The following is a 25,652-nucleotide window of genomic DNA, read 5'->3' on the forward strand; positions in this document are numbered from 1 at the left end:
TGATTCTAACCTTCAAATGAACATATTTTATGATGGTCTCAATGCCACCACCAAAAGTCAAGTGAATGCATCTGCTGGAGGGTCGTTAATGTCAAAATCTGCAAGGGAAGCATTTGAGTTGTTTGATATGATGGCTTCTGAATCCCAACAATGGATAGAAGAACAAACACAAAAGAGGGGAGTTTTTGAGATTTCTCAGGGTTCTCCTAATGTTTCTGCTCAAATTGCTAAAATGGAAAAGAATTTTAATGCCAAGTTTGCTGCCTTAATGCAGGTCTCTTCCATGCCCAATGCCCAGGAAGCTTGCATCATTTGTAGTGAGACAACTCATGACATCACTCAATGCCCCAACAAGGATAGCTATCCTGAGCTTGTGCAAGAGCATGTGAATATGGTGAATAATTTCATTAGACCCAGAAGTGACCCTTATTCCAATACATATAATCCTGGGTGGAAGAACCACCCCAATCTCAGTTGGGGTGGCAACCAACAGCCACGTCAATACCAACAATCTTACCAATCAACTAGTGAGACTAAGAAACCATCTCTTGAAGACCAAATGTCACAGCTAGCTCAACATATGTCCGCTCTCTCTAATAGCACCAACAGTTTTGTCCAATCCACACAAACTAGCATTCAGAATCTCACGGCATCAGTGGGGAATTTGGAGACTCAAGTTGGACAGCTTGCTACCATGTTCAATGAAAGAGAGAAAGGAAAGTTCCCGAGCCAATCTGAGCAAAATCCAAGAGGGATGGAGCATTGCAAAGTAATATGGACATTGAGAAGTGGTAAGAGCTATGACAACAGAGAAGTGGTGCACCATGAAGCCGAAGTGGAAGAAGAAGAGCTTACTGAAAGTGCACCGTTAGCTGCAAAGTCTCGATCAGAGGCTATTTCTGTAGCAGGTATTCCAGATCCTAGTGCAAGTAACAAAGTGCAATCTCGACCCAACTTTGATGCAAACAAGGAAAAAGGCCTTGGTAGTTTATTTGCACCTTCTGACAAGCCACCATACAAGCCACCTTTGCCATTTCCACAAAGGCAGCAACAACGTTCCAAGGATCAACAATGCATTGAATTCATGAAGACGTTGGCTAAGGTTCAAATTAATTTGCCTCTATTAGATGCTATTAAACAAATCCCATCATATGCCAAATTTCTGAATGAGCTATGTTCTAAAAAGAAAAAGTTCTTGGAATACGAGAAGGTGATTTTATTTGAGCAATGCAGTGATGTCCTCTTACATAAGCTACCACCCAAGAAGAAAGATCCAGGGAGTTTAACTATCTCTTGTACTATTGGTAGTCTTGATTTTCATAAAGTATTGATTGATTTAGGAGCAAGTGTGAACCTTATGCCTTATTCTGTTTTTCAAAAATTAGGTGAAGGAGAACTCAAGCCCACATCTGTGAGTCTTCAATTGGCAGATAGGTCCGTAACCTATCCTTTGGGTATTCTGGAAGATGTGATTATTAAAGTGGATAAATTCTATCTTCCAGCTGATTTCATTGTACTTGACATGGAGGAAGACAAGGAAGTGCCTCTCATTTTAGGCCGACCGTTCATGGCCACCGCCCGGACACTTATTGATGTGGAAGCAGGTACTTTAACCTTAAGAGTGCAAGGAGAGTCAGTTGTATTCAAACTCTTTGAAGTTGTCAAGCGTCCTTTCGAACATGAAGAGTGTTTTCGTGTTGATGTTTTGGATGGGATTGTGCATGCAAACTTTGCCTCACGATCATCTAATAATGAGCTGTTAACTTGCCTCACCAACCATGATGCTACTTTATCTATGGAAGAAAATGTGGTGGACGTCATTGCTGCATTAGATAGTGCACCAATTCATAATCCAAGGTGGCGACATGTTTATGAAAGCCTTGGAGTACCTAAGAAGCCCCTTCTTCCTTCAAGTGAGCAAGCTTCGAAGTTAGAGCTCAAGCTACTGCCGAGCCACCTCAAGTATGCTCATCTCGGGGTGAATGAGACCTTACCTGTTATTATTGCTGCTGATCTTAATGACACGGAGGAAGACAAATTACTAAGAGTTCTTCGCAAGTATCAAGATGCTCTGGGGTGGACACTTGCTGACATAAAGGGCATTAGTCCAGCTTTGTGCATGCATAGAATTTTTATGGAAGCTGGGACTAAACCAATTGTTGAAGCTCAAAGACGTCTAAATCCGATCATGAAGGAAGTTGTAAAAGTTGAGGTGATGAAGTTGCTTGATGCAGGTATTATTTATCCAATCTCGGATAGTAAATGGGTGAGCCCATTTCAGGTGGTTCCAAAGAAAACTGGTATTACTATGGTGAAGAATGATAACAACGAGCTTGTGCCTACAAGGATGACCACTGGATGGCGAATGTGTGTTGACTATAGAAAGCCCAATAACAGCACTAGAAATGATCATTTTCCGCTGCCATTCATTGATCAGATGCTTGAGAGACTAGCTGGTCATTCTTTCTATTGTTTCTTAGATGATTATTCAGGATACAACCAAATTCCAATTGCCCCTGAGGATCAAGAGAAGACAACGTTTACATGCCCTTTTCGTACATTTGCATACAGACGAATGCCATTTGGATTGTGCAATGCCCCTGCCACTTTCCAACGATGCATGATGAGTATTTTTTCTAGAATGGTTGAAAATATTGTTGAGGTTTTTATGGATGACTTTTCTGGTTTTGGTAATTCTTTCGTTATATGTTTGGATAACTTGTCTTTGGTTTTGGAAATATGCAGGGAGACTAATCTTGTGTTAAATTGGGAGAAATGCCATTTTATGGTTAAGCATGGCATTGTGCTAGGACATCTAATTTCAAGCAAAGGAATAGAGGTCGACAAGGCAAAGATTGAGGTGATCGCCAAATTACCACCACCAACTTCTGTGAAGAATGTGAGATCTTTCTTGGGACATGCTGGTTTTTATCGAAGATTCATTAAGGATTTTTCCAAAATTAGTCGTCCTCTTTGTAATTTACTTGCTAAAGATGCTTGTTTTGATTTTAATGCAGATTGTCATGATGCTTTCAACAAATTGAAGTATCTTCTCACATCAGCCCCAATTATAACAGTTCCAGATTGGACCCTTCCTTTTGAGCTCATGTGCGATGCTTCCGATTACGTTGTGGGTGCTGTCCTTGGTCAGCGGCGTGACAAGCTCCCCCATGTTATATATTATGCTAGCTGCACTTTGAATGATGCTCAGCTGAATTATGCCACTACAGAAAAAGAATTACTTGCAGTGGTATTTGCTCTTGAAAAGTTTCGATCGTACTTAGTTGGTGCTAAAGTCATTGTGTATTCTGATCATTCTGCTCTCAAGTACTTATTGTCTAAAAAAGAGGCCAAACCACGATTGATTCGATGAGTCCTTCTCTTGCAAGAGTTTGATTTGGAGATCCTAGATAAAAAGGGACGTGAGAATGTTGTGGCGGATCATCTCTCAAGATTAGTAAATGCAAGCACTGATGAGGCAGATTCATTGCCCCTGCAAGAGAGATTTCCAGACGAACAACTTCTAGCAGTTACTCATCAAGTACCATGGTATGCTGACATCGCAAATTATTTGGCATCTGGAGAAATACCATCAGAGTTCAGCTACCAACAAAGGAAGAAGTTCCTCTCCACTGTAAAACGCTACTTTTGGGATGAGCCATACCTTTTCAAGCATTGCCAAGATCAAATCATTCGTCAGTGTGTCCCCTTAGAAGAACAAGAAAGCATTTTGAAGTTTGCTCACCACTATGCATGTGGTGGTCATTTTGGACCAAGAAGGACAACGGCCAAGATCTTACAGAGTGGTTTCTTTTGGCCATCTTTATTCAAAGATGCATACCTATGCTGCCAGGCTTGTGATAAGTGTCAAAGAGTTGGAAATCTTTCTCAGAGAAATGAGATGCCTCAACAAAGTATTTTGGTGATTGAACTATTTGATGTTTGGGGTATAGACTTCATGGGACCTTTCCCTTCTTCACATGGCAATCTTTACATCTTGGTAGCAGTTGATTATGTCTCTAAGTGGGTGGAGGCAATAGCTTCTCCAACATGCAAAAGTTATGTGGTGTTAGGTTTCTTGCAGAATACTATTTTTCCCCGATTTGGAGTACCTCGTGCTATCATCAGTGACGAAGGTACGCATTTCTTAAACTGCACCATGGCTGCCCTTTGTGCCGAGTATCATATTCACCATCGCATAGCCACCCCATACCATCCACAGACATCTGGACAAGTTGAAGTATCTAATCGTGAGCTCAAGAGGATTCTTGAGAAAACTATCAGTTCATCTCGAAAGGATTGGAGTTTAAAGCTTACTGATGCTTTGTGGGCATATAGGACAGCTTATAAGACACCAATTGGGATGTCTCCTTTTCGTTTGGTGTATGGGAAAGCTTGCCATCTACCTATGGAACTTGAGCACAAGGCATATTGGGCTATTAAGCACCTCAATTTTGACTACCAAGCAGCGGGAGAGAAGCGAAAGTTGCAGTTGAATGAACTGGAAGAAATAAGGAATGATGCTTATGAGAATGCAAAAATTTACAAGGATAAGACCAAGAAATTTCATGATGCTCACATCCTTCGCAAAGAGTTTCAACCAGGTCAGAAGGTTTTGCTTTTTAATTCGAGATTGAAACTATTCCCAGGAAAGCTAAAATCACGTTGGAATGGTCCATATCGTGTTGTACAGGTCCATCTTCATGGGGATGTGGATATCCAAAACATGCAAACTGGTTTTGTCTTCAAAGTTAATGGACATCGCTTGAAGTTATACAATGAGTCTCCATATGATCTTGCCAAGGATTCCATCACTTTGAAGGAACCTGTTATTTGAATCAAACTGCCAACATAATGTCTAGCTCTAGACAGTAACTAAAGCGCTTCTTGGGAGGCAACCCAAGCTTTCTATCTTTCATCTTTAGTTTGAATAATTTTAAATGTTTTTGTTCTATTTTTCTGTTGTTTTCTGGTTTGTGTGTTTAAGTCCTACTTTTTCTTCCTTATGCAGGTAATGATTTTGCAAATCTCTACCACAACTTCTTGCAAACTTTCTTAATCCCACGGGTTACTCACACATTTGTTATGCATAATGGGACGTGTTGAAACAAGTTTGGGGATGATTTGGAATTCTATCATGGAACAAAAATGCATTTTTACTGTTGCTCTCCTCACCTACACAAATTGGTGTGTTCTTTCCTTTTCTTTATGTGTATTGATTTCATTTTGTATTTTTTTCCTTCCATTTTTTTTGTTTATTGTTCAAAATTCCTTTCATTATCATTGGGAACAATGCTATAATTAAGTTTGGGGGTGGAAATAATATTTCGTTAGTTTACTTCTTCGTAAAAATAAACTAAAAAAAATAAAAAATCATTTTTTTTTCCACTAACTTGCTGATTTTGATGATTCAGGCACCCACACTAGAATTTACACCATTGCCCGATCACTTCAAGTATCACCTTCCATTCGAAGATCACCTCCACACCTTGGGTCCTATTCAAGCTTAGCTGGAGGTATCGTTCGGCTGCAAGACGTTAAAGCAAGCGCTTCTTGGGAGGCAACCCATGTATTCAAATAAGGAAGATTTTTTAATTGCTCAACAATCAGTTTTGCGTTTCTAAAAACCTTCCCTTTTCTGTAGTTTTATTTTGCCATGATTGATATTTTTATTTGTTGCTTGTTTAATTGTTTTTTTGTGTGGGTTAATTTTTGAAACACTGACAGTTATGCAAGGTATTTTTACATTCATAAAAAAGGAAGGAACATTAAGCAGATAAATACAAGAGGGAGCCTTCACAAAGGCTGCTTAGGAGAAGTCTCAGTAGTCAGCGGAGCCTCAGCAGTCGGCGGGGCCACAGAAGGAGGAGGTATCAGAGGTTGATCATTTGGAGCTTCACTACGTGGTACAGCCCCAGAAGACGAAGGCAAATGCTGTTGGAACAAACCCACAAACCTCCGATGATCAAGTAAAATCTGACCATCAGATTCCTGCATCTGGTCAATTTTCCTCTTCATGTTTGTGGCATAGTTGTGTGCGAGCTTGTGCAACTGTTTATTCTCATGCTTGAGCCCTCTAATCTCCTATTTGAGACTCATCACTTCAGCCGCCAACGATTCAACTTGACGGGTTCGAGCAAATAGGCGTTAGGCCATGTTGGACACAGAACCTACACACTGCACACTAAGAGCCAGAGACTCCTTAACAGCCAATTCATCAGACCGTTTTGAAAGCAGTCTGTTATTTCTAGGAGTGACAAGGTTACGGGCCACCATCGCAGTTGTCATATCATTCTTCATTACTGAATCCCCAACGATAAGAGGGCCAATAGGGGATATGAAGAATGGGCGCCATATGTTGTCTGGAGAAGGCGGGACTGCCTCTTCACCAAGGTTCAAGTCAAAATGACGGTCGGAAGGGCCAGACATTTTCAAAGGTGTTGAAGAAAGAAGAGATCAGACAAGTCAAGATATTAGAAGTGCAAGAAGGGAGTTTATACAAGCGCAAATTCAAGTGTACTTTGAAATGAACTGCGTGCCTCTATAAAAATCAACACTCGACGAGATTTCAGATATCGAAGAGGTGAGCTCAGAATTCAAAGACGCCAATTCAAAAATCGAAGAGGTGCTAGCTTTCTCAAAAGTTGGGCTTGGTCAGAAACCACGGGCCATCCTTTGTTCCAGATTTGTCCGTACTCGTCACATGCAAACTCTGCACTCGACGGAGCTCAGATTTCAAAGAGGCAGGCTCAGAAATCGGAGAGGCATCTGCTTTTCCAGACGTGTCAGCATCTCTCACATGCACGTTCAGCTTTGCGAAAATCACGGGCAGTTTGTCGAAGCACCGATTCCAGATATCGAAGAGGCATCTGCTTTATCCAGACGTGTCAGCATCTGTCACATGCACACTCAGCTTACAGAAATCACGGGCAATCTGTCGACATTTCTGGTAAAGTAGAAAGCACGTGAAGTTTACTGTTCAATCATCCAACGGTTGCCGACAAGAGTGAAAGAACAGTACCGGTTATTATTTCCTATAAATGTCAACCTTCACCCTCCATGGCAAGGCAGACATACATAACCTTCCATCACCTCCGAGAATGCCTTTCCAACAAACCCTCTCGAGTCACTCAGTGTTCCTTATTCCTTGGGGTACCTCTGCAAACAACCCATCCAAAGCAAAAGTATTTCATATCATGAAGGTTGAAAGCAAGAGTATCTCATATCATGCTTTCTCCTTGTCCTTCTCCTTGTCGTTGTTTTAGAACAAGGAGAAAGAGAGCAATCAGCCAGCACTTGGTATCAATCTTCCGATCTGGAACCGACTGCCTGGAACCTCTTCCTGATTGCTTACCTAGCCTTGCTCTCGAGTACTCATCTTCATCATTTTATGCTTCCTCTTCGTCTACCACATCTGCCTGGGGAACAGATAAGGGAAGTGAAAATGATACCTCGAAACATGTGGAGACAATTTGCCAATTCATCCTCAGCTAGGGACAAGGAGAAAGAAAGCAAGAGGTGGGCACTTAGAAAGATTGAAGAAAGAAACAGACCAACACCTCTACCTCGTGCCTGCCCGCCGTGCAAAAGAAACAAGCAGAAAAGAATGCAGACTGCACAATCAAATCAACCCAGCAGAAGGAGTCTGATTTGAAACCAAGGAACTTTCATATTCCTCGCTCAGAATTCCAAACCAGTTCGAGATCAAAGCTGTGGAAAGATAACAAGATCATCTATCTCCAAAACCAGATTTACGTTCTTAAACTCTACTCTGTCTAATTTTTACTTTGCCATACTTGTCATGTTTATTCGTTGTTTGTTTGTGTGAGTTTATGTTTGAAACATTGAGGACAATGTTTGATTTAAATGTGGGGGGGTAACCATTGTTTTGCATGAAATTCGTAGGAGTTTATCACCCATTACTTCTAGTGTTGTTCCTTGCTGTTTTAAGTGTTTTTAAGCTGTTTTGGAGTGTTTCAGTGTGTTTTGACATAAAAATTCGAAATATTATAAAAATTTGAATAATTGTTTTTGTATGTTTATTTGTGTCTTAGGGTACCTTCCAACACAATGATGAGGATTTGGTTATTAATTACATGACTGTTAAAGAGAGTTAAAAACATGGATGAAAATTTGATTTACTCTTTGGTGTATGCTTGGTTGTGGTTATAATTTATGAATTCACATGCAATCATAAAAGGAAAAATCAGTTTTTGTAACATGCTTGAAAGAAGGAACTCAAATGAACGCTACAACCTTGTGAGACTTGAGCCTAAACGTTTATTTGGAGAGTTAATAATCTATCTATCCTTGTTTTCTAAGTCGTTGCATGATCTCATTATTCTTTGCTTGGTTGCTACTTAGAAGGCGTTTCACCATTTAGTTCCAAATGCTAGAACTCATGCCTATTTCATTCAAAGCATGTTATTGATTTGCATAACACATATTCAAGATGAAGTTGTTTAGTGAGCCAAGAGCCAAAAAGCCTATCCTGTTCATTATGTGTTTAAATTTAACCCCGTTGAGCCTTGTGTAGCCTATGTTCTTTGTTACCCACACTATCCTCACCTAGCCTAGATTAGGACCATCCATACCCTTGTTCTTGAAGCATAGTAAAGCATAATTTAGAAGGAATTCCTTTTGTTGAACTCTTGCAGAAAAACAAGTGTGGGGGAAGTGATTCTTGTGTGTGTGTGTATGCCAAAATCATTCATAAGGCACGGGTAGAAAAGAAAAATTCGTGAAAAATAGAATGAAAAGAAGAAAAGTTGTGAAAAGAGTGAAAAAGAGTTGAAAAATACATGAGAAAGAGCTCTAAAGTGTTGTTTGTTGAAGAAATGGTCCAAAGCATTGAATTCGACCCTAAGTGTTGCATCAATCTTCCCTTTGTAATTAAAAGTTGATTCTGCATTCTAAAGTGATTTCCAAGTGTCTATTTCATTGCTTTGCTTGCTATCGCTTTAAGAACGTTTGTTATCCCTATCCTTTCTTTGTTAGCCATTACCCTTAAACCTCATTACAACCCTTAACTTCATCTTGAGTGTCTTGCGTTTCAATATGTGGAGTTTGAAATTGGTATGAGCATATGGTGTCACTGGTTCTTGCATCTAAGTAGTAGCATTCCATTCATGAGATCATATCTAAAACATGCTTAATAACTCCAAAAAATCGCTTTCTTTGTTATACATATATGTGAGTGTTCGTTTTCATGTTTACGTCAATCTTCTCACATATAACTAGTGTAGGGTGTGTAGTCAGAAAATGTGTGAAAATAGAGAGTATCTTGTAAGGAATTGAGCAAATTCTCTAAGGCATGTTACTACATTCAAAACATCATTTTAATTGGTTAAATGTGAACTAGTAAGTGGTGACTGTGATTAAGTATGTGCTCAAGTGTGAAGATAACAAAAATCTATGGGAATAATGATTTTTAACATGTCATGTGCGTTGGAAATCCCTGAGGCAAACGTTGGAAGATTTAGGTTGTGTTTTGTTTTCTTTATTTTGCTCGAGGACTAGCAAAAATGCAAGTTTGGGGTATTTGATCACTCATATTTTTCATGCATTTATACCATCTATTTCTAAAGTCTTTGTGATGTTTTTGTGTTAAAATTGTGGCATTTTACCTTACCTTGTAATAATGTGCAGTTAAATTTGTTTTAGGATCAATTTCAAGAAAAATGGAGAAAAGGAATTAATAAAAACAAATAAAAGAAATGGAAGTGGAGCTTGTCTCCACGGGGTGATGTTTTGAAAAATCATTGCCTTATTGTTTAAGGCAACAAATGGCAAGAAAGAAAGATAAAGGATGAGAACACATGGAAGTGGAACAAAAAGATAGAAAGAAAAGAAATTAAAAAAAGAAAAGGAAACGGAGGTTGGGCAATAAGAAAGAAAAAAGAGAAGAAGAAAAGAGAGTAGGGCATGGCAAATATGATGGCACAGACAGAAAGAATAAAAGCAAAGAAGACAGAGAGGAGAAAGGCACGGACATGCAGGAATAGAAAAGAGAAAAGAAAGGGGAGACTGACAGAAAGGATGGACTGACAGAAGGAAGAAAGAAAAGAAAAAATAAAAAAAAGGGAAATAGAGAGGATGGCACACGGACAGAAAAGAATAAGAGAAGAAGGGAGAGCAATACAAGAAGCAGAGGGCAATGCGCAGAGAGAGGAAGAGCAGAGGAAGTCAGGAGCACGGGAGAAAGGAAAAGAAGTCAGGAGCAACGGAGAGCTCGTCTTTCTAAATCGGGGGTTTTCTTTCTTTGTTATTTTGTTTTATGGATAATTTCTTATGTATTAATACAAGTATGTGTAACTAATTTATTTTGCTAGAGTGAGGCCATGAGCCGCAACATGAATACGTAGATTTCTCTTTCAATTACTTAAGTGTTGTTACATGCTTGCTTTGATATTTTCAATCACTGAATTAAACTATCTATGTACCTTGATGCTTGATCACCATTAGGATGCTTAGAAAAGTTATCGGATGCAATTTTGAACGAATGTCACGTTAAAATTGGTTGTGCTTCTTGTGATTGAGGATTGTACTCTCCTAAGGTAAATATCATGCTCTTAGGGATTACATGGGTTAACAAAAGGATTTTCACCAAGATTTATGAATCACTCATGTTTATATTTAATCCAAATGTCATGGATAAGTTGCATATAGTGGTATGCGTTTTAGCTTGAATGTCACAAGTAAAACATACACAAGGAAAATCCAACTTTCAAAGCATATGTGTTTTCAATTATTTAAGCAATTGGAATAGCTACGTAGGAGTGTTGTTGGTAAAGGTTGAACTCTAGCATATTGTCAATCTATTTTTCTTCAATCATTTATTTTATCTTGAATTTCCTCGTTTACTTGTTTTGTGTAGTTGAATCATTATTCCTATAAACCAATTCCCATTTTAGATATTTGTTTAAGTCACATGCAGTAATATTTAGTTTCGTCAAATTAGTTTAGTTCTTAGAGTTAAATAAGTTAAATACACAAAAACTCGTAAATTGTTTATATCAGTCCCTGAGGAGATCGACCTTGCTTGAGCCATTCTATACTACAAACACTTGTTCTCTTGCAAGAATTTTCTATGGTTTAACCCTTTGTTTTACAAGTGGTAAAATCGCTATCAAATCACAACATGGCCTCATAGCCAGTTTCAATTATTTGAATTTGGGCATGAAACTGTGAATCTATGAGCTAAATCATAGCTAGCTCGAAGCTCTATAAAGATTGTCGAAGCTCTGATACCATATGAAACCTTTATTTAACTAATTCAGATCAACAATGTCTGGATATGGAGGCTCGGAAGTGAGAACTCCAATTTTCTCCAGTGAGAACTACGAGTTCTGGAGAATTAAGATGGTGATGATTTTCAAATCACATAGGTTGTAGAGTCTGGTTGAAAATTGAGTTATAACTTCCTATTTGAAGAAGAAAAAGAAGGTTGAAGGATCATCGGAGGATGAAATCGATGAAGAAATGGCTACTGTGTTGATGAAGAACGCAAGGGCCCTGGGAATTATCCAAAATGCAGTATTTGATCAAATTTTCCCTCGAATCGCCAACGCTGAAACGACAAAGATGGCATGGGATCTATTGTATGGAGAGTACCATGGTGGTGATCAGGTTAGATCAGTAAAACTTCAAAACCTTAGGTGTGAGTTTGAATATGCTAGAATGTGTGATAATGAGCCTTTATCTGGGTATCTTACAAGACTAAATGAGTTCATTAATCAAATGAAAACATTTGGTGAAATTCTCCCTAATGAGAGATTTGTGCAGAAGGTTTTGATTAGTCTTAGTAACCCATATGATCATATATGTTTGGTTATTGAGAATACAAAATGCTTAGAGACTGTAGAATTGCAGGAGGTTGTTGCAATCTTAAAGAGCCAAGAACAACAGTTCGATTTGCACACTGTTGATACAATTGAGAGAGTTTTTGCCTCACTCTCTAAGAATTCAAAAGAGCAAAACAAAAGCAGTGCTCATTCTGGTCCATCCATAGTTCAGAAAAATTGGAATCCCAAGGGTAAGAAGTGGGAATCAAAATCCAAGTTTCAACAGAAACCTTTTGAGAATACTTATCAAAATGTGAATTCAACTCAACCAATGAGTCAAGAGGTTACCAAACCTCAATGCAAGGTGTGCTCTAAGTACCACTTTGGTGAGTGTAGGCACAAGGGGAAACCTAAATGCTTCATTTCTGATAAGTTTGGGCATTCGGCTAGACAGTGTATTGCTGGAAAGACGGTACAAAAGACAAACAGTGTAAACTAGGTGGAAGTGATTGGAAATCTGTTATATGCCAACAAAGCAATTACTGAGACAAAACTAATGAAGAATGGTACATTGACAGTGGTTGCAACAATTATATGACATGGAATATAAAGCTGCTTGTTGATATGAAAACCAATGTTGCAGGAAAAGTTCAAATGCCAATTGGAGATCTTGCTAATGTTGCTGGAATAGGTTCTTTGGTCATTGACACAAGCAAGGGGAGAAAGTATGTTAGAGAAATGATGAACCTCCTTGGTTTAAAAGAAAATTTGCTCAGTGTTGGTTAAATGGATCAACATGGATACTTTTTATTATTTGGTGAAGGAATGTGCAATGTGTTTGATTGTCCATCATTGGATTGTTTAGTTATTAAAGTGAAGAAAAAAGTGAATAGATGTGATCCATTAACCTTTCTACCTGAAAATCAAATTGCAATGAAAGCTTGTGTCACTTATTCTACTCAGATTTGGCACAAGAGACTTAGACACCTGCACTTTGGTTGTCTCAGGCAATTGAGAGACAAAAATATGGTTCATGGCTTGCCTCAACTTGAAATAATGTCTGTGAAGATTCCAATATGGGAAGCAACACATAGATGAATTCCCAAGGAATCAAGTGTAAAGAGCCAATGCTCCACTTGAACTTATTCATGTTGATTTATGTGGGCCTATGAAAAATGACTCAATTGCTGGAAATAAGTACTTCATGCTTTGATGTGAAATAAAACAACACTCAAATTAAACCCTCTTATTGACAATTGTAGTAAAGATATAAGTAGGGATCGTTCTAGACTGAGGATTAGGAGGATTGCTAATCTACTTAAAACTGACTTAAAAACATAAACTAGGCTTGAAAACACTTAACTAGACTCAGAGAACTCAAAACAAACTAAAAAGGCTCAAAACAGCACAAAACAATCAAATAGGCTCAAACTAGACATTAGGAGGTGATTTGGACGAAAATTGATTTTAACTTGACTCAGAACACTTTAAAATACTTAAAACACAAGTTTGGACAGATTCTAACTAATTTGACACAATAAAGTAAAGGGGATTGGGTTTTTGACGAATTTAAAGTAAAACAAGTAAACTAAAGACTTAAACAGATTTTGGCACGAAATTGGGGTAAATGGATGGGTGATAAGCTAGCTAGAGGGTTCTTCTCCACATATGACATACTTGCATACAAAAAGATTTCCAGTTGCTTTTCCAATAAACCATGAACCTCAACGCCCCAGATTAACCATGAATAGCACTAATTAACCCTCAGATTTTCCTTAAGTCATTGAATTGGATGGATAACGCATCGGCAACCAAATTATTCTTCAATAGTTCCCTACATGAACATCATAATAGAAATACAATCAAAGATCATTAAGCTTTGTGAAAATCATAAGTATTGACAAGGCATTCATAACTATGAACAACATGATACTCCTGCCAGGAATTCACTTAACACGATTGTGACTAGCAACCTTCACTACTTATGAATATAAGTTCATAACGATTAGGTGAAATTCCCTTATATTCTAGCATCAAACCCCTGCATGCAAACTAAGTATGCATCCTTAATTAACATACAAGAATAAGTTATCAATCAAACAGTTAAGTAAATTGAATTCACGATTTATAGAATCACAACTGGAAGTAATCAATTCATATTGCGAATATGTTCATGGCTTTGAATTTCCCGTAGCTAAAACGAGTTTAGCTCCTCATGTTCGTAAAACAAAGATAAATAAACTTAGAAATTGAAAACAAAAGATTGAAAACGCCTAAAAATGTTCCAGCAACCCAACTTGAAAGGCAAGCACATCCAAGGGTCCTCCTTCTTCTTTGTTGTGGCACAAGGTATGGGTGAAGGTTTTTGTGATGAATTATATGGGAGAATGGCTGAAAGTATGAATGGTAGTGAATAGATGTGTTGATGGATCATGGAAAGCTGCGGCACAAGCTTAATTATATAGCAAAATATGTCAAAACCCTAAGGAATTAAGGCTAGGGTGTGGCAGAATTAAAGGGAAAGAGAAAAGAAAGTTTTAATTATTTTAGAAGGATTTTAACTCTAAATCCACAAGGAAAAAGGTTAAGTCAAATTAGAATCCAAGGGAAAAGGGAAAGAAAAGGGTATGTGCAACAAGGAAAAGGAAAGGAAAGTGGATGCCTTGCACGACAAGGGAAAGGGAAAGGGAAAGGGAAAGGTGGTGCGGCATCCCTTTGTGGCTGGGATTAGGTCCTCTAGAACCTTAAATTAAGTGTCCTAATATCTTTGGGAACCCTCCTTGTGGCTGGAACTTAGTTGGATTAGGATTAGGAAAGGTTAAATCAAAATAAGGTAACTTGATTAATGTTTCCTCTTTTCTTGCTGAGTTTCCTTGTCTTCTTTTGTCTTGAATTTATTTCCTTCATCTCTTTGCTCATTCCTAACCTCCTTTGGTCTTCAATTTCGTCCATCCACCTTGCTACATGCATGTGCTATCCATTCCAAGCCCAAAAATGCTCCAAAATGCACTTTTTTGCTACTTTAACTTTTTGAACCTACAAACATACGAAAATAGCTTAAAATACTAAAATAACTATGAACTAACAACATAAATGCAAGAAAACAAGCCAACTAAGTCACATAAATATGCTCTTATCATGCTTTTGATAGATGATCTTGCCAGAATGACTTGGCTATATTTTTTTAGATACAAATCTAAGCATTCAATTGTTTTAGAAAGTTCAAAGCTATGACAGAATTGCAAAAGTGGATTCAAGATTAAATGCTTGAGAAGTGATAAAGAATGAGAGTTCAAGTCATCTAAATTTGATTTGTTCAGTAAAAAAGAAGTGATACAAATACAATTCACTCTAGCATACACTCCACAACAAAATGGAGTAGTGGAGAGGAAGAATAAAACAGTGGTTGAGATGGCAAAATCCATGTTACATGATAAGGGAATACCATATTATTTTTGGGCTGAAGTTGTTCATACATTGATAGGATTAAAAGCACACCACAGAGTAGCACACAAATGTCCTATTGATTTTCCTTATTAACACTAAGATTTGTCAATTGTAGCATATGAAAATAAGAGTCTTTCCCGCAGAAGATTGTTTTATCTAACTACCTAAAATGTCACAAAAACTGGGTTGCTGTCCCTACTGACCAGCCACCAAAAAATAATTATTAGACTGACTTATACATATCTAAAGTCTACGAAAGTTTATATGTAGATACTAGACACACAAAGCTACACTCACACAAATTTTTGGGATTTTTGGAGTTGATTTTCTATTTAAATTAAATCGAACAAAAACAGGATAGAAACAAATTTTAAGTAGTTCACAAATTAAGAAAAACGAGTTAGGGGTATTGCTATCCACCACCAAATAATCATGCAAACATGTTATGTTTCATTCAAATTTCTTTTATTTCCTGATGAAGATGCTCAAGTTGGCTCAATGTTACAACTCAACCTATTACTCTTTCTTACGTAGTATGTTAAGAGAATGGCGTTTTCAACTTAACTTAGTCCCTAGCATGCAATCTAGAATGGCGTGTTCATAGATTTAACAAGTAGAAATCATTAAGAATGAAAAGAGTTTGAGTCATCACAAGGCATCGTAAGTACTGGCGTTGTCTTATTTATCCTAGAAATTGGTTCACATGTTAATTGCAATTAACAAGTACTACTTTAGAACATATGTAGGTCCTCATTCGACAAGGGCAGGCACACACATACTCATAGCATTAGGATCCTATATATGCTTACTACGTATGCATCCATAGAAAACAAATAAAGAATTCATCAATGAGACAAGTAGTGAACCAAGTTTCATCCATTCATAAAAATAATTTAACGAAATGTCATAACAAAATTGCAATCATATTCAGGGCTTCAAAACAGCCCCTAACCTCTAAAAAATTAGTTACACATAGTTCTCAAAATAAACCAAAAGAAAGACATGAGTTTGAGAAGATAAAACCGAGAGAAGAGAATGCCAAGATTTCCTCCTTCCTTTCCTTCCTTTCTCAACGCAGCAGCCTTGCTTTTTTTTCCTTCCTTTCCTTCCTTTTTTTTCTATCTTTTTTTTCCTCTAAAGAACTCCCCTTTGCTGCTGCAACCTGCAGCCTTTATGCCCATGCTTGCTGCCCCATTTCTGCTCCATAACTCACCCCACTAACTGCCATTTAGTGATGACAATAAGTGAGAGGAAATTGTAAAACAATTGTAACTCTTTGGGCAACCTTTATGCCAATTACTCCCACTTAATCCTCATCTTTAATTCCATTTCATCTGATATTTGAGGAGATGTCAGCTGGCTTGTTCTTGGCTGCAAGTTTTATTGGATTTATTGCCTTCAATGAAGTTACAAACTGCACAGCGTCTTGGAAACCTTTCAGTGTTAAAACGGCCATAACTTCTTCTACAAAAATGATATTAACAATCCGCGAAATGCTCCAGAAAATAGACATCCGTAGCTTTCTAAGAATATAAGGCTCATTCTCTAATTCATTCGGAGCTGTTCGCAACTTGCTTCCAAAGTCAGCTGACCTGCACAGGCAGTTTTGACGAATTTGTCACTTAATATCCAATTTGTGCTATTTTTCTTTTCTTTGCTTGACAAATCCTACTAAACACAAAAACAAAGTAAATAGCTTAAAAATATAAGGAACTAACTAAGACAAGACAAGTGAATTTGATGTAAAATATATATAAATATGAGCTTATCATACATCATTGTATATACTAAGGGTGTGTTTGTTTCCCTTCACTAGCCCTCACTGGACTAGACTAGACTAACAGTTAGTCCAGTCCCGTGTTTGATAGCAACCAGGACTACGTTTAATGGAATTAACCGGGACTCGCGTTGACTAAAACCTTCGCTAGAAGGTCTTGGCTAAGAACCCCCAGAACGAGCGGACTGCTAGTCCCGCCCTCTCCCTTCTCCTTCGCACCTTTCGCCCTTTCGCCCTTTCATCTTCTTCCTCGTCACACCATCGCCCTTTCATCTTCTTCCTCGTCGCACCATCGCCCTCTCTTCTTCTGCTCCTTTGTCAGTTTCCAACTGCGTACTCTGCGTTCGCCACCAAAGGCCTCCTCGAGTGGGTGGATAAGCACTGCGTTCGCATCCAAAGGCCCCCCGCACCGACCGATTCTCCAACCCCAACAGCCTATCAATTAGGTTTGTGTTAATGGGGTTTGATGAATTTATGTTAATTTGGGTTAAATTTTGTTAATTTGGATAAATCTCGTTAATGGGTTTGATAAATTTATGTTAGTTTGGATAAATCTTATTGGATATTAAAATTCAATTATTGTTCTTTTTTTTTTGTCTGCAGATTCTTGAAGCAGCAGAGAAAAAAATGGGAGTTTCAATTGTTTTGGAATCATTGGTTTTGGCATTGGAAGTCTGAAGGGATTCTTGGTGGGTTTCCATGTTTTCGTCAATTCAAAGCATGAGGAAGTGAATGTAAATTTTTATTATCTGAAGCTTTTGATTTCTAGGTTTTTTAGATGGTGCAAGAATCTTTCAGTGGAAATTATTATCCCTGTGTTTTTTGTTGTTATTCATAGTGTTTGCTCAATCGATTGGGTATTTTGTGTTTAGAGATTTTGGATTAAGCAAATTGGTTGAACTTGTCAGTCTTGCATGTATTTGATTGCATTTAGTATCACCTGCATCTCATGAATCACTGAATTTTGCAGGGACATTGTTCTATAGCTCTATGAGAGGTACAATTGCTCGTGTATGATTTCTTAGAATTGATTTAAATTCCAATGATGTAGTTAGATGTACGTAGTTGAAGGGCATTGAAGAATATGTGAAGGAACTCAAGTTTAAGCACAAGTAGTCGCAACTTGTAAATGTATTGATAGCTGATGGTGAAAAATATTTGTAGACTTTCATGTAAAGCAAAATCCTTTCCCCATTTTGTTTATGAGATGAATAATATTTTCAATAAAGCATCTTTTATATCTTAAAAAAAAAATTAGACAAGAAAGTGGAAGTTTTCATAATTAAATATAAAAAAATAAAAAATAAAAATTTAGTCCTAGCTAGTCCGGCACTGCACCAAACACTTCACAATTCTAGTACTGCTTAGTCCAGGCCAAGCCAATCCAGCTTAGTCCCTGAAGCTAGTCCAGTCTAAGACAGTCTGGTGCAACAAACGCACCCTAAATAGATATCCTACAAAGGCTTTGGATAACATTACACCTTTTGAAGCCCACTCTCGAAGAAAACCAAGTATTACTCACTTAAGAATATTTGGTGCACTATGCGATGTACATGTTCCAACTGAACTTAGACATAAACTTGAGCCTAAAAGTTTCAAAAGAGTATTTGTGGGATATGCAACTTGTGAAAAGGGGGTATAGAGTATTTGATCCAATATCGAAGAAACTTGTCTTGTCAAGAGACATTGTTTTTTATGAAGAAACTGGTTGGAATTCGAAAGAAAATGCAGAACAATCTTCCCTCACTGTTGGAAGATTTGTTTATAAAAGTTCAAGCATTGAAAACAATGGAGGTGTAGTGTTATCACTTGCATCAACTACACTTGGAAGAAATCTCAATATTGATGACTCTGGTATTCAATCTAAAGTTCTCTCCTGAGGTGAATCCTTTAGTAAAACAAGTTAGAACGAGAGTTTCACCCAATCATTTGATAATACCTCATTGAAATGGAGGAAAGTAGATGAAGTACTAGCACAATGCAATCTTTGCATCATGGATCCAGAGAAATATGAAGATGCTATGCAAGATGAGTCTTGGATAAAGGCAATGAAGGATGAATTGTTTATGATTGAGAAAAATGGTACCTAGAAGCTAGTTGATAGGCCAACTGAAAAACATGTCATAGGGGTTAAATGGGTCTTCAAAACAAAGCTAAATCTTGATGGTTCAATTCTGAAAAATAAGGCAAGGTTGGTTACAAATGGCTATGCACAAAAGCCCAGATTGGATTACAATGAAACCTATGCTCTAGTTGCTAGGTTGGATACTATCAGGACTCTAATTGCCTTGGCTGCACAAAAGAGCTGGAAATTGTACCGGTTAGATGTAAAATCAACATTCTTGAATGAAGTGTTACAAGAAGAAGTCTATGTTGAGCAGCCTGAAGGTTTTGTCATAAAAGGGAAGGAAGACAAAGTCTACAAATTGGAAAGCTCTTTATGGTTTAAAATAGGCACGAAGAGCCTAGTATGGAGAAACAGACACTTATTTCTCACAATGTGGGTTTGAAAAGTGCTTGAGTGAACCAACATTGTACATAAAGACAAGGGGGACATGAAGAGTTTAAGGAGGACATGAAGAAGAAATATGAAATAACAAACTTGGGTCTCCTTCATTACTTTCTTAAGATGGGGGTAATTCAAACTAACTCAAGTATTTTCATCCATCGGAAAAAATATGCAAGTTTGGACTGAGTGAAGGAAACTTTGTAAACACTCCTCTTGTAGCAACTAAGAAGCTAACCAAAGATGATGGAAGTGGACCTGCAAGTGAAGAAATGTATAAAAGCATTGTATGAAGTCTATTATACCTCACTACCACAAGGCCTGAACATTATGTATGCATTAAGTCTATTAGATAGGTTTATGCACTGCCCTACTAATAGACACTATGGAACTTCAAAGAGGGTGCTTATATACATCAAGGGGACTCTAGATTATGGGTTGGAGTATGTGAAAGGAAAAAAAACTTGCTTAGTTGGCTATTGTGACAGTGATTGGGGTGGTTCTTTGGAGGACAACAAGAGTACATCAGAATATGCCTTCTCTATTGGTAGTGGAGTCTTCTCTTGGGCTTCAGTTAAGCAAAGTTGTGTTGTACTATTGACTGCAGAGGCAGAATACATGAGTGCATCTGAAGATACAGATCAGGCAATATGGTTGAGGTTTGTTCTAGAGGACTTTGATAAGTTACAGATTGATGCAACCTCTCTTCACTGTGATAACACATCTACCATTGCCATTACCAAGAACTTTGTAAGAACTTTGTGTTCCATCAAAAGACTAAACACATAGACAGGAGATATCATTTTATCAAAAATGCATTGCAGGAAGGCATTATTGATTTAGTATATTGTCCCACAAACGAGCAATTGGCAGACATCTTCACAAAGTCTCTTGCAAAGGATCGATTTAGTTTCTCAAGAGTATGCTTGGAGTGAAGTCAGCTTTAGACTTAAAAGGGAGTGTTGAATTGTAAGTTTATAGCTGGCTAGGAAATAAGATGTGTATTGAATTTGTGTATTCACTTTAGTCTAAATACCAAGCATGCAACTCTAATATATTAAGGCAAACAATTCCAGATGTAATGATCCTAGCTGCTAACTAAATGTAAGGCTGAGATTGTTTTTGTGAAGAGAGAGAATCCACCTTGGATTCTATTGGCTATGAAAAGCACAAAGTGTGTGTGAATTGTAGTCAAATGAATGAGAATATGCTCTGCTAGATTTTGAAGAGAGAGAAACCTTCAAGAAAATTCCTCCATTGTTATACTTCCTATTTTTCATGTTCTTCAACTATTATTCATAACCAGTCTTTTGCAAATCACAACACCGTTGATGATGAAAACGATGGTGAGCTTGATACTTATTTGGAGAAGCAACTTATGAAGGATGTCAAAGCTTTGGGGATCATCCAGAGTGTAATGTCTAAGGACATATTTCCTCGGATCGTGAACAGGAAACATCAAAGGTGTCTGGGATATGCTGCATGAGGAATTCAGAGGTGATGATCAAGTAAGGTCTGTCAAACTTCGAAGCTTACGCCATGAGTTTGAATATATGCAATGAAAGATAATGAATCATTGTCTAATTATCTCTCTCAAAATGTTTGAATTTTTTTATGGGAAGTGTTATTGGCACTTCGAAAATCTCATTTTACACTCCTCACAAGTGTATTTTTCTTTCCTAATATAGAAAGTTTGGAGTGTAGAATGAGATTTTTGGAGTGCTAACAACAATTCCCTTTTTTATTATAACCGTTTCTAATAGTAATATAATCAGGGATTTTACATTTGAGATTTATGATATATAGACATACACACACACACAAAATATGGGGTTATAAATCTCATAAATTGTCAAACAATTAATGTCAAATATATAGAAATATACATATTAATAGTAATATAATAAGGTGTACAAAATCAAGGGACTTTGACCAAAATTTGAATACCATTAAGGTTATATATATTAACATTATGTGACCTAAATAGTAATTTTATATAGGGCATAAAGTCATTTAGTATTAAATTTTTATGTGATATGTATTTAACAATGTATTAAGTGACAATAAAACAAACCTTTAAGGATTTATAGGCCAAAAAAAGACTTTAGGTTGCTTGGGGGCTCAAAGATCCAAACCCATACTCTTTGAAGTCCACATGGGTAAGTTTGAGAGAGCAAACCTAGTTTCTTCCTTTCGCTATCAAGCTAACCAACTTAGTTAGGAAGAAACCAAGCCCTGAGCCTTAGAGTCACTTGAAAGCCCAGCAAGACACTCATTGAATGAAGAGAGAAACTGACTTTCCTTTCCTAACTCACACAAAAGATCAACGTATGAAAGCAAGGAGACATGTTACTAGAAGTAACATGTGTGGAAGGTTGACCTGGGAAAGCAACACCTCAGAAAGAAAGTCCAGCGCATGCTTCACGAGGTAGCAGCAACTAGTTGCCTTGCACCAAAACGGAAATGTAGGGAGAAAGGGAGAAGACCAAGCCACAATTAGAGATTCCTTAGGAACCCTAGAAAAAGTCATTCACCTAAAAAATAGAGGTCTAAAGCTATTAAGTGGGGATCATAAGAACACAGAGGTTCAAGGGGAAGAACGTTAGGATGATTGTACTGCACTAAGCTAGGGAAATATCTCCATTAGTGCAAAAACCTTAAATCCCACAAAGCATCACTCTACAACTTTAGTATTTTCCATAACCTTCCTTTGAGTATTCCCGCCCTCAGAAACCTTGTTACCACCCTTAAGAAGCCCATATTATCCAACCTAGAACACCATGTAACCATGCAAGCACTCTCTATCTCTCATGCTAAACTAATAAACTTCTAGCTTCCACACCACCCCTCACTTGAGCAAGCTATTATTTGCTTAATCATGCTATCTTCGAGTCATTGATATAATCGGAATATTTCTTAAGATGTGCTAATTATTTCGAGATATTCCTAAACTTTATACAAAAAAGAACCAAAAGAGACAAGAGAACATTCTCAAAGCCCAAGCCCACCTTGACTTAAAAGTCCACACCAAGTATTAACCCGTAATGATTAGTTATCTATAAGTTTAGGGGGACGACATGCTTTTCTTAGATGATTAATGTATAACCCACCCATAATGTGGTTCGACTAACTCATGATCCAAGCTAATCGAGAAGTTTTTCTTTCTCTATTATACTTAATGCTTAGGCCAAACATTTATGAACAATTGCACTCATATTTGACCAAAAGTTCCTAACAACTCTGTTTAAAATCTTGGGTTTAAAGAGACATGAACTCAAGCTTAAAAACCTATCCTTATCTTTTTAGGAGAGTTCAGGCTTCACCATAACAATATAAGGAGTAGTCTAATTCTCTATGAGCTCATACAAGGTTTGTTCTTCCACTAATACGGTATTCATTCTCAACAATATAAAATGGGTTCATGGTCACATTACATATCAATTCAATAATACATTATTATATGTTGAAAGACTTACACATCTTTTTTTTTTTTTTTTTTCAGAACAGAATGACACAACATTAAAGAACTCGTTACGTGTATGTCCTTATTTTACCACCAAAACTTTTAGCTTGTGTAGTGGATGACAAATGAAGCATTTTACAAAGCAAAAGCAGACTGGAAAATGGAAATAGCCAACCTAGCAAATGCTTTTTGAGCTACATACAATAACGGCATGGGGAAAAAGAAGTTAAAGCAGCTTTTATTATTAAACAACCCCGTGATATTGACATAGCCAATGGAGGAGAACCACGTGTATGCACTGGAAGCCAACTTGCTGATTACTGCTAGGGTTGGGTTGGGTTTGAAACAGTTCAGTTTTCTGTCAAAACCGAAATCAAACCGAAATTTCGGTTCAGTTCGGTTCGGTTCAATTTTTTTTCGGTTTTGGTTTTTTTATGTTCGTTTCGGTTTATTTTCGGTTTTTTCCATGAATTTTTTTTTAATCTGGAAGAAATCTGCAACGATTGAGCAGTGAAGATGCAGAAACTTCTGCATCAAATGAATACGAACTAGGATGATTGCCCATAGATATGACATTATTTGGTGTCGGTGCGTCTTTCTTGTTGTGGATCCGAAAGCTCTCGCAGAGAAAACGCATGCATGTGTTAAATCTTTGATTTTTCCATGAAAATAAACCTAATAGAACTAAATAGCAGCCAGGAGAGATTTTTTACCTTGGGGGTTTATTTTTAGTCCCAAACCTCTCGTCAACCATGGCAACATTTATGCATCTGCTCCCAAATTGGAAGATTATAATATGCAAAACCCCAACAAAATAATTAAAAGAAAAACCCATTTTAATTCAGAAAATCACAATATAAATCATATTCGTTTTGATTCAAAAATTACCTATGAGAGATCGGAAAACCCGGATTAGAATCTCCCAATTCGGAGGGGTTCTGATTTGAAAGGGCGGGAGGGAAAATCATGGTTTGGAAGAAGGAATCCGCGAGGAGGACGGGAGAAGATTGAAGATAGTGATTTGGAGAGAGAGAGAGAGAGAGAGAGAGAGAGAGAGAGAGAGAGTTTGAGGAAGCAAAGGCAGAGACTCAGGGAGGAAGCAACGGAGGGGAGAGAGAGAGTTTGAGAAAAGGTGAAAAACTGAAATGGGACTGTGAGTGATGGCTAGAGTTTGTAACTTAAGAAATTTTATAAAGCGTTAAATATTAGAAACCTATAAATAAATTACTGATACAACTATAACAACACAAAGCTTATAGTCAAGTTGGCTTGAAGCAACTACCCAACCTAGAGGTTAGGGGTTCAAACCCTAACGTCAACATGTTTTTGATTATTTATATATGATTTTTTTTTTGTCCGGTTCAGTTTCCGGACCTCAAAAACCAAAACCGAACTGGCCAGATTCGGTTCAATTCAGTTTTGGCAATTTCAGTTCGTTTTTTTTCGACTTCGGTTCAGTGCGGTTTTCAGTTTTTTGAACCCACCCCTAATTACTACAACCTTTGTTCCGACTCCTGACTTCACATGCGTTCACTTTAACTAACCCTTGGCACTTGGCTGTGGTTGCAGTCGATCACCTCAACACATGACGATAAACTCTCTTCCACATGACGATAAACTCTCTTCCATGACGATAAACTATCTTCCACATGACGATAAACTCTCTTCCATGATGATCATAATACCACATGACGATACACTATCTTCCATATAACTCTCTAACTCCATAAAAAGCATGAGTTTATGACCTGATACGAGTTCATCACTAAGGCCAGCCAGCAGCATGAGATTTGTTAATTTCTTACACGACCCGTTAACACGACATGCAAATGACATGAAAATAATGGATTTCGAATCAACACAATAACAAATCAGGTTGTTATCAGGTTACACAATAAGAACCCGTTAATAATGGGTCCTTAACAGGTTTACACATAGATAACACGTGAGTAACTTGTTTCGACACGTTAAGAAAAAAAGTTCTTTTGTTGATTTTAACTTTTAAAACTACTAAAAAACTTACTATAAAGTACAATAATCATAGTGTATTTGTATATTGTATATTAAATATGTATTATTGTATTATTGTTCTATATAAATTTAAAAAAATTTAAGTTTTGTTTTTTTATAGTATATTATAGGCAAAGAAGTGAGATTAAAAAATTATAAAACACACATTAACAATAAAAGTATCAAGTAATTTAAAAATACTAAACGCATAAAAAAATTATAATAATTAATTTACAACTAAGAAAAATGTGAAAAAATATGCAAAGGCTCGTGATTGCAACCTCTATTCTTTGAGTATAGATACATCGTCGTTTGAATTTTTAAAATCATACAAAACCTCATGAATAGTATTTTTAAGAGAGTTCAAAATAAACAAAATTTATAATAATTAATGTACAAGTTTAAAAAATATGAAAATATATATAAACATGCAAGGTTCCTCAACCTTAAAACGCAACTTCCTTTAATTTGAGTATCTTGAACATTTGGTATTTTATAGTAATATACTAATATTTTTTTATTATGTTCTTATTTTGAAGTATGTAATACTTGAAAAAAAAATGTTTTTTTTTTTTTTATGTTTTGAATTATGTGATAATGTGATATGCATATACTAATTTAGTATTATGTTTTCTATTCTTTTCTATTTTTTATCAAATTATGTTT

At 37.0% G+C, this 25,652-nt stretch overlaps 1 protein-coding gene and 1 long non-coding RNA gene across 2 annotated transcripts; both read left to right on the top strand.

The window, feature by feature from the left end:
- The first annotated feature begins 11,286 nt into the window (after positions 1-11,286).
- LOC108172470 (uncharacterized) lies at positions 11,287-12,569 on the top strand. The gene is made up of 3 exons (XM_017330061.3): positions 11,287-11,364; positions 11,434-12,169; positions 12,427-12,569. The coding sequence occupies exons 1-3, from the start codon at positions 11,287-11,289 to the stop codon at positions 12,567-12,569; spliced, it is 957 nt and encodes a 318-aa protein (XP_017185550.3).
- A 5,015-nt stretch (positions 12,570-17,584) lies between these two features.
- LOC139194235 (uncharacterized) lies at positions 17,585-18,238 on the top strand. Its single transcript, XR_011578994.1, has 2 exons — positions 17,585-17,696; positions 17,978-18,238. It is a non-coding gene; the product is annotated as an uncharacterized lncRNA (long non-coding RNA).
- Positions 18,239-25,652: the final 7,414 nt, after the last annotated feature.

The sequence above is a fragment of the Malus domestica genome, chromosome 03 (assembly GCF_042453785.1).
Source record: "Malus domestica chromosome 03, GDT2T_hap1".
In the NCBI taxonomy this organism is placed as follows: domain Eukaryota; kingdom Viridiplantae; phylum Streptophyta; class Magnoliopsida; order Rosales; family Rosaceae; genus Malus; species Malus domestica.